The following is a 9,834-nucleotide window of genomic DNA, read 5'->3' as shown; positions in this document are numbered from 1 at the left end:
CTGCCATGAAACATGGCCCTGTCCACGCCATTAATGAGGTAACCAAACAGGACATATAAGCTGGAGAGCAAAACAGTGTGGTTTTACAATGTTTTAGTTAAAAAAAATGTCTGTGTTTGTTTTTATAGGCTGTTTGAAAAAATAAAGTCAGGTTGGCAACTCTGCCTACAATACAGACATAACAGGAGGTACATGAGGAGGACATGTCTGTGCACAGCTGCTTCCTGAGCTGGAAAAATAGGCTCAGTCAGCTCGGGAGTCACTGTTTCTGTTTGTTTTGTCCGCCATGTTTGTACACCCGTCCCCACCACCCCAGCCGCTTCCGGGTGACGAGTCGCATAGCATGACGTCACTCGCTGAGCTGCCGCGCACGGAAATGATGTAATCGCGAAGCCTTGGAGGCCTAGTAACCGGACAGAGGAGGACGGGGAAAGTACCTCACAGCACGGACTGACGGGATGTGACCGGCTGCCTGGGAGTTATGTAACCAGGGGGCCTCCTACACCGGAGCCCGGTGAGTGAGGAGGAGACAGTGCGTACCTGGGCAACCTGTAGTTATGGGAGGGCTACAAGTCCCTGACCGCCAGCCATGCTGAGACTTGTAGTGCCACAGCTTGCTCCCTTTGATAGAGATTACAGGGGAGTGCCGCCCTGGGAATGTGGGGGGGAGCAGGGGGGATCTACAGTAGGTGGAAACTTCAAGACTAATAGTGAAAAAGAAAAAAAATTATTATAAAATTAAAATGTTAAAGATATCAAAGATTGTCATTGTCCAGTAATGCAAAAAGTGACACCCCCCAAGAAAAAGAAAGAAAAATAGATATAAAAGAAAAGAAAAACTAATATCAATAAATTATATATATATATATATAAAAATATATGTATGTGTGTGTGTGTGTGTGTGTGAAATGATAAAAATATAAGAGATTAAAGCATTGTCCTGTAATGCAAAAAGTGACACCCCCCCAAGAAAAAGAAAGAAAAATAGATATAAAAGAAAATAAAAACTAATATCAATAAAATATATATATATATATATATATATATATATATATATATATATATATATATATATATATATATATATAAAAATATATGTATGCGTGTGTGTGTGTGTGAGTGAAATGATAAAAATATAAGAGATTAAAGCATTGTCCTGTAATGCAAAAAGTGACCCCCCCCAAAAAAAAATAAATCAAAAGAAGGGATATAGAAGAAAGAAAAGAAAAATAGATATAAAAAAATTATATATATATATATATATATATATATATATATATATATATTTACCGTATTAAAAAAATAAGTATATAAAAAAAGAAAAATAGATATAACAAATTATATTTTACAATATTAAGAAAAAATATATAAAAATAAAATGTAATGCAAAAAGTGAAATCCCCCCCAAAAAATACAATAAAAATAGATATAACAAAATAAAAGCAAAATAGATATGAAAAAAATAAATACATAACCATATTTAAAAAAAATAAATAAAATAAAACAAATATATAAATAAAAAGTTAAAGGTATAAAAGATTAAAACATCATCGTGTAATGCAAAAGTGACCCCCCCAGAAAAAAAAGAAAAATAATAATGAAAGATAATCTAAAAAATGTTATATATAGCATATCAAAAAATATATACAATTAAAATGATAAAGATATGAAAGATTAAAGCATTGTCCTGTAATGCAAAAATGGAAATCCCCCCCCTAAAAATAAAGAAATACAATAAAAATAGATAAACAAAATAAATAGGTCCACCCTGTGTGTCTTTTCCGCCTAGATAGGTCCACCCTGGGTGTCTTTTCCGCCTAGATAGGTCCACCCTGGGTGTCTTTTCCGCCTAGATTGGTCCACCCTGGGTGTCTATTCCGCCTAATGCAAAAAGTGACACCCCTCAAGAAAAAGAAAAATAGATATAAAAGAAAAGAAAAACTAATATCAATAAATTATATATATATAACAAATATATGATATATGATATAGATATGAAAAAATAAATATATAACCATATTTAAAAAAATAAATAAAAGAAAAGAAAAAAATATAAATAAAATGTTAAAGATATAAAGCATTAAAGTATTGTCTTGCCTAGATTGGTCCACCCTGGGTGTCTTTTCCGCCTAGATTGGTCCACCCTGGGTGTCTTTTCCGCCTAGATTGGTCCACCCTGGGTGTCTTTTCCGCCTAGATTGGTCCACCCTGGGTGTCTTTTCCGCCTAGATTGGTCCACCCTGGGTGTCTTTTCCGCCTAGATTGGTCCACCCTGGGTGTCTTTTCCGCCTAGATTGGTCCACCTTGGGTGTCTTTTCCGCCTAGATAGGTCCACCCTGGGTGTCTTTTCCGCCTAGATTGGTCCACCCTGGGTGTCTTTTCCGCCTAGATTGGTCCACCCTGGGTGTCTTTTCCGCCTAGATAGGACCACCTTGCCTGAAAGTTATTAGCCCCATACGTGAAAATACTAAGTCCCAGATAAACCCCTTTACTATAAACCATAAAATCAAAAGGTGGTTATCTTTGTTTCAGTGGTTTGCATTTCTCTATATTCACATTTAGTTGAATAATTTACAGCAATAAATCTGCCAATATTTCATTTGTTTGTTTAATTTTGTGTAGAATGTGGTTAAAAATTGTGATTCCTGTTCATTTAGGACCTTTGATTGATTTGATATATTGACATTCTTTTTATCTCCAAACTTTATTAGCAAAAGTTCTTCGAAAATGGTGGGAGCAGAGGAGATGGAAATCCAGACATCATCAGTACAACAGCAGCCTCTGGTCCAGTCTGCAGACACCAGCAGCCATCAGTACGAGTGTCATGAGTGCGGGAAAGTCTTTAAGTGGTCGTCTAGACTGATTCATCACCAAAGGACTCACACCGGAGAGAGACCCTATAAATGTTCCGAATGTCCTAAGGCTTTTAAAGGCTCCTCCGCGCTACTCTATCACCAGAGAAGCCATACAGGGGAGCGTCCATACAAATGCGGAGACTGCGGCAAAGCCTTCAAGCGATCGTCACTACTGCAGATCCACCAAAGTGTCCACACTGGATTTCGATCTTTCAAGTGCAGTGTTTGCGGATTGGCGTTTAAGTGGTCGTCTCACTATCAATATCATATGAGACAGCACACAGGCGAGCGGCCATACAAATGTAACCTCTGCGACAAAGCATTTAAGAACTCCTCTAGTCTGAGACGACATCGAAACATCCACACGGGAGAGCGGCCTTATGTGTGTACTGTGTGTGGTAAGGCTTTTACTCAGTCTACAAACCTGAAGCAACATGAAAGGATCCACACCGGGGAACGTCCCTACAAGTGCAACGAATGTGGCAAATCCTTCACCCATTCCTCCAACCTTCTTCTTCACCAACGCACACACAACAGCGGGCACACTCACAAATGCGATTTTTGTGGAAAGGTGTTCATTTCCGAAGCATTTCTGCAAAAACATTTGCAGTTGCACACCATCGATCAGACATTTGTGCATGCTGATACGGACATTTTCTTGACCACGACGGGCGATATGGAGACTGTAGAGATGATCTATAAATGTGCTAAGTGTGAGCTGACGTTCAAGAATGAGGAGTTGCTGCTTGAGCATCAGCAGAGCCATACTGACGGACAGCTCTTTCCTTGCACGTCTTGCGATAAGGCGTTTCGGAACGCGTCGGGACTATCGCGCCATCAAAATACCCACTCCAACGAGCGGCCGTATAAATGCTCTATTTGTGAGAGGACGTTCGTGCAGCTCCCCCACCTCTTGCTGCACCAGAGAACCCACACGGAAGAGCAGCAGTTGATACAAACTGAAGCCGAGGTCACGTGCCCCCAAACTATCGAAATAGTTCAACCTTTTACAGCGACGACCCCTCCAGAGACAGTCGACCGGCCATACAAATGCACAGACTGTAACAAATCCTTCAAAGGCTCTTCTGGACTTCGTTACCACATGCGAGACCACACCGGGGAGCGTCCATATAAATGTTCAGAGTGCGGAAAAGCTTTCAAACGCTCTTCGCTCTTGTCCATCCACCAGCGGGTACACACTGGGGTTAGGGCGTTTAAGTGCGGAGAATGCGGCCTGACGTTCAAGTGGTCCTCACATTATCAGTACCACCTACGCCTCCATACAGGAGAACGACCTTATAGTTGTACGGAGTGCGGAAAGTCCTTCAAAAACACCTCTTGTTTACGCCGCCATCGGCAGCTGCACACCGGCGAGCGCCCGTTTGCTTGCGTCATGTGCGGCAAAACCTTTACTCAGACTTCTAACTTGAGGCAACACGAAAGGACTCACACGGGGGAAAAGCCGTACAAGTGCGAAAAATGTGAGAAAACCTTCACCCATTCTTCAAATCTGCAACTACACCAACGCACACACTCCACCGACCGACCCTACAAGTGCACCATTTGCGGCAAAGGGTTTGTCATGTCTTCTTATCTTCAGAGACACATGCGCACTCACGCCGTCAACACCGGGGCAAGTGCAGAACTGGTCGCACAAACGCCGGCCGGCCCTCAGAATGGACAAGTCACTCCGCCGGCACAAAAAGTGCATATCGTATCTGATATGCCCACGACGTTAAATCTAGAGGTCTGCAACCAGACCCCTTCATTGAACCCCCAAACGGTTTTCTTGGTACAAGTGCCCCAACAAAACAGTCCTAAGCTTATATTAGTACCCTCACATCAGATATTAAACTCCCAGCAGAAGCTGCCTGTGCCGCCAAGCACGAATACCAATCTTGTTGCAATTCCAAACAATGCAGGTCAGAAAAATCAGCAGGGTAGAGTTCCACGTAAGCGGGCGAAGCAGAAAACCTCTAATACCTTTTCTAGTATCGGATCCCCGAACAAGAATATTCTCATTATGCCGAACACAAGTCAGACGTTGCCTAGCGTGCAGCCCCTTCAGTTCCAAACTTTCCAAAGCTTTCCCCGAGCGTCCGCATTACCCATGGGTCAGAACTTCATCGTCCTGCAGAATGTGACCGAGCAAAACCCCTTGCAGTTACCTACCTTGCAAATAAATGCCATGCCTCCAACCCAGAAAGCTGCCAACATCCAAATCCAGCAGTTATCCAATACGCAAGACGTCACACTTCAAAGTTTACCCAGCTCTCAGGAACTATCAAACATCCAACTTAAGACCGTACCGGAGGAGATAACCAACATCCAGACCCTCTCGAGCCCCCAAAGTCTTTCTAACGTTCATATCCATCAAGAACTACCCAACGTCCAGCTCCAGACGAGTCCAAACACAACGCATCTCTCTGATATTCACCTGCAGGCCCTTCAGGAGACGCAAAGTCTCTCCAGCTTACAAGAGAGCAGAAATTTGATCGTCGTGCAGAATTCTCCGGACGAGGAGCTTCTAAGCACCAACGAAAGCGTGGAAAGCTTGCAGTCCATGGAAGAGGTTCAGGACGTCCATTTCGAAACCCTTCAGACCGAAGACGGACTGCAGAACGTCCTGGTCTTGAGGAATGCCGACGGAGAGCAGACTCGCCTGTGCGTACAGGGAGTGGAAAACATTCAGGGCATCCAAGATGTCTCGAACGTTCAGATTCAAGCCATGTCCAATATGCAGGAACCGGCCAACACGGCTTCCGAATGTCAGAAGGTCTTCATCATCCAGAGCGCTCAAGGAGAGCAGACTCTGCAGGTGGTCGATGGCTTTCAAGGAGATCAGAACGTACATGTTGTAGAAAACCTCCAGGGGATGCAGGCAGGGCAAGGCCAACTACAGATGGGGCAGAACCAGCTTCAGGTGCTACCAGGCCTTCAGAGCCACAACGCCGTGCAGCTTCCCCAGAATGTACAGCTGGGGGCTGTCCCGAGCAGTCAGGGGCTGCAGGCTGTACAAAATGTCCAGGGGCTCCAAAACATCCAGACAGTAAATTCGGGAGGACAAAACATACAAACCATCCAGCTGGTTCAGAAGAACTCTGTTCAGGGATTGCAGCACGTTTTGCCATTTATTCAGATCGTGCAGAGTGCCCCGAAAGTTCAGCTTGTCCATACATTTTAATGTAGGTCGTTTTAAAGCCTAAAGGGTCATTCACCTTTCCATCGGAGAGGATGCAAGCAGTGGGACCACCACCAATCACTAGAACATGGAGCCTGTGTTTTTCCCTGGCTGCAGGACCCCAGTTTGGATCATGTATGGTGCGCTTAGCCATCTCCACCAGTATCATGGACTTACAGAGCGCAGTGCTCTGATTTTAGCGGCCAGGTTAGAACACGGCACCCCGATCGGTGGGACCAATGCCGATCCACTACTTGGGCTGGGGAAAAAAAAAAGACTTGTTGGCTGAGGAGCTGCTCTAAGAAAAGATGCTGTGGAATTGTCCTTTTCCCTGGGGATACGAAGTCTTCACATCTGCCCTCGGCCATTGACACTACGGCGGTGCCTGGATTTCACCTCCCATCGTGCATGAGAATCCTTCACCAGCTCTACTATGACTTATCCCTTTTCCAACAGTGTATGCATGGCGGTATTTTACAGGACGTGAAGGAACTTTTGCTTCATTTTTTTTCTGCCTCCTAGAATCTTAATATATTGGCTATAGTACGTGTATTAACGCTGTCATAATTAGGTCCAAATCAGTTATAAAATAAGAATCTAGCACTTTTCTCGGAGGATGATTTGCGGCCCATATTCTCCATAGCATGCACCTTCCCTGAACCTCTACGCCGTGCGAAAAGTCCCCAATATCCTCTTCTGATCCGTAGTTGTTCGGGTGCGTCCACGTGAGATTTATCTGTCACGGAAATTAATAACGATAATATGGGTCTTTTGACCTTACTAGAATGTTTTATTTATCCATTCTTCTCTTAGTAGCTTTCTTAGACCTGATGAGGCTGGTGTCATTACTTTGACAATCCATGTCAGAATGGCAGTATAAGTACACCAGCATTGTCAGGTCTAAGATCTATTTAATGTTTCCAGATCTGCTTTAGTGGGTATGTAATAGTTCACATTTTATCATATATACACAATAACTTATGGGAATAGGGGGAAAATATCCATTGTTTAAGTTAGATTTTTTTCATGAAATGTCTTTTTTTAATTTTCCAAATCATTAATCTATATTACAGTGAATTGAAGAAAAAAAATCTTGCCATTTTCATACTGGTCATTAAGCTTAGTGCTAGACTCACATTTTCTGTACTCTACAGAAAACGTTTCAGCAGTCTCATTATCATCAGAGGCAGGATTACAATGACAGATAACACCTGTATACACCGCGTGTAACTCAGGGTCCAGCACAATAAGTGATGTTGATTTCCGTCACAGGAACCTTTGCCCAGATTTGAGTATGTGCAGATCACTCTTATATACAGACAAATAGGGTCAGTCAGTCCCGGGATGGAGGAGCCCAATATTAGGTTTAGTGACCAGTGTAAAAATTGCAAGTTTTTTTTAAATATACCATAAAAAGTAAAATATCCTGGATTTAGGTTTTTTTTTTGTTTGTTTTACTATTGGGCTAAGAACTTATTCTGCCTTGTGCCGATTTCTCCTGGCTTAGAGCGTGATGATTCTCCTGCTCCCGCTGATGTCACATTGACACAGCAGCGCCTTCTCTTTCGTTCCGTGCCTTCCCTTCTGCCCTGCGTCTTCTCTTCCGCTCCGCACCTTCCCTTCTGCCCTGCTTCTTCTCTTCCGCTCCGCACCTTCCCTTCCGCCCTGGCCCTTTTCCCTTTCGCCCTGGCCCCTCTCCCTTTTTGCCCTGGCCCCTTTTCCCTTTTTGCCCTGGCCCCTTTTCCCTTTCCGCCCTGGCCCCTTTTCCCTTTCCGCCCTGGCCCCTTTTCTCTTTCCGCCCTGGCCCCTTTCCCTTTCCGCCCTGGCCCCTTTTCCCTTTCCGCCCTGACCCCTTTTCCCTTTCCGCCCTGACCCCTTTTCCCTTTCCGCCCTGGCCCCTTTTCCCTTTCCGCCCTGGCCCCTTTTCCCTTTCCGCCCTGGCCCCTTTTCCCTTTCCGCCCTGGCCCCTTTTCCCTTTCCGCCCTGACCCCTTTTCCCTTTCCGCCCTGGCCCCTTTTCGCCCTGCACCCTCTCCCGCTTCTGCGCCCTGTCTTCCATGGAGCGTTATTGCTGTCATACTGATAGGCAGCGGAGAGTGGGCTGCCTAACTGCGAGCAGTTGGCTGTCAGTCAGCACAACATTAGCAGTGACGCCCCACCGAAGGAGCGGAAGAGAGGGAGCGGAGCGGAAGAGAGGGAGCAGAGCTGAAGAGAAGGAGCTGCTTTGCTGGCATGAAGACAAAAAAAGCAGGAGAATCGCTGCCTGAGCCGGGCAGAACAGGCAGGTAATAAGCAACTACCTGCCAGTAAATTATTACCCCAATAAGGTAAAACAAACCCCCTAAGTCCTGAATGATCTCATTAACACAAAAATCTGATTAAAAAAGGGGCAATTTTTCTGATGTCACATTCCCTTTACAGTATATCACTTTGTATTTTAGCTAAAAGTTTAGGTAAATATGAACCGGTTGAGTATTTCTTTCCGTAGACATTGGGGCATCTCCTATTCGGGATATGGAAGGATCGGCACTTCGGATTTGTCCAAATTTGCCGAAGAACTTCTATGAATTTTAGCCTTCGCTGTAGAAATCTGCACACAACACATGGTGGATTTCTGCGGACAAAACTACGGTTTAATCGACCTTTATACAGGATTTTTTTCCCGTATTGAGGATCGGCAGCATCGTTGGCTTTCTTGGCTTGTTAATGGTTGAGTGCGCCAAGTCCATGTTTAGGGCGACAGATTTGTGGCTGGTAAAGCACATGGTTTATAGCTTACTCCACGGTCTGGTCCGAGTACAGACCGCCCGAGGTCTTCTGACCTTTGATGCTGGAGAGTTCGGATGAGGAGGAGACCTGGGATCGGTCCCGACTTCTCAAATCCATGAATATCAGATGTGTGAATCCCATTTAACTTGCATTATTATATACTGCTTCTATATTCTACTCCATAGCTTTATTTATGGGTATATAGGCTTCAGAGCTGAAATCTCCCTGCAGGGCTTGCTGGCTCACTGTCCGCTTCTTTACGTTGGACTCCGCACAATACAAAGATTGAGAAAAGATGGCTCCACGTTTAGTTTCTAGAAATTCTCACTAGCAGAATTGTGAATACAGCTCTGGATTATAATACAGGGTACAAGTGCACATTTTTAGGTAGATATGGGTATTTCTGTATGTAAAATGCCATTCAAAAGGTTAATTAGAACTGATCAATATCATAGAGGGGGTGTCAAAGTTCAGAGTTGGTGTAGAAAGCAGTTTTCTATTGACTTCTATGGATGCAGAGAAGCCATATTACATCAGGGTTGATGGGCCAGCAGCTTCTGAATGTTGGGGCTTGTAGATGGAGGGTTCCCATTAACATCTAGGGGCAGGAGTTGCATCCTCAGGAAAGGAGAAGTCGTAACATCATTCTTGTCGGTGAATCTTACAAACTTTGTCCATGGGAAATGTAATTATTAAAAAAAACCACCCAAACTGCTTTCTGTTTTACACTTGCAAATATTTATTAAAAATAGTAATTGTTACATTGTGGGTATTGTGTTGTGTCCTGTTCTGTATGCGGCGTCAATTCCCTATTAGAGGGAATCTGTCAGCAGGTTTTTGCTATGTCCTCTAAGAGCAGACTGATATAGGAGCTGAGATCTTAATTCCAGTGATATCACTTACTGTACCGCTTGGTATAGTTTTGATAAAATAAGTGTTTTATCAGCAGGAGATTATCTCTAGATAATTACAGTATTATTACAGACTTGCTCAAAAGATCCTTTTCTTAACTAAAAACTAACCTACCAGA

At 43.9% G+C, this 9,834-nt stretch overlaps 1 protein-coding gene across 1 annotated transcript; it reads left to right on the top strand.

Annotated features, from left to right (window-relative positions):
- Positions 1-382: 382 nt before the first annotated feature.
- On the top strand, positions 383-9,568 carry ZNF628 (zinc finger protein 628). The gene is made up of 2 exons (XM_075324178.1): positions 383-514; positions 2,712-9,568. Exon 2 carries the CDS (start codon positions 2,728-2,730, stop codon positions 6,037-6,039), a length of 3,312 nt encoding a protein of 1,103 aa, XP_075180293.1. The 5' UTR covers positions 383-514; positions 2,712-2,727; the 3' UTR covers positions 6,040-9,568.
- The last annotated feature ends 266 nt before the right edge of the window (positions 9,569-9,834 follow it).

The sequence above is a fragment of the Anomaloglossus baeobatrachus genome, chromosome 9 (genome assembly GCF_048569485.1).
Source record: "Anomaloglossus baeobatrachus isolate aAnoBae1 chromosome 9, aAnoBae1.hap1, whole genome shotgun sequence".
NCBI classification, from domain to species: domain Eukaryota; kingdom Metazoa; phylum Chordata; class Amphibia; order Anura; family Aromobatidae; genus Anomaloglossus; species Anomaloglossus baeobatrachus.
This window is presented reverse-complemented; position numbering and strand designations above follow the sequence as displayed.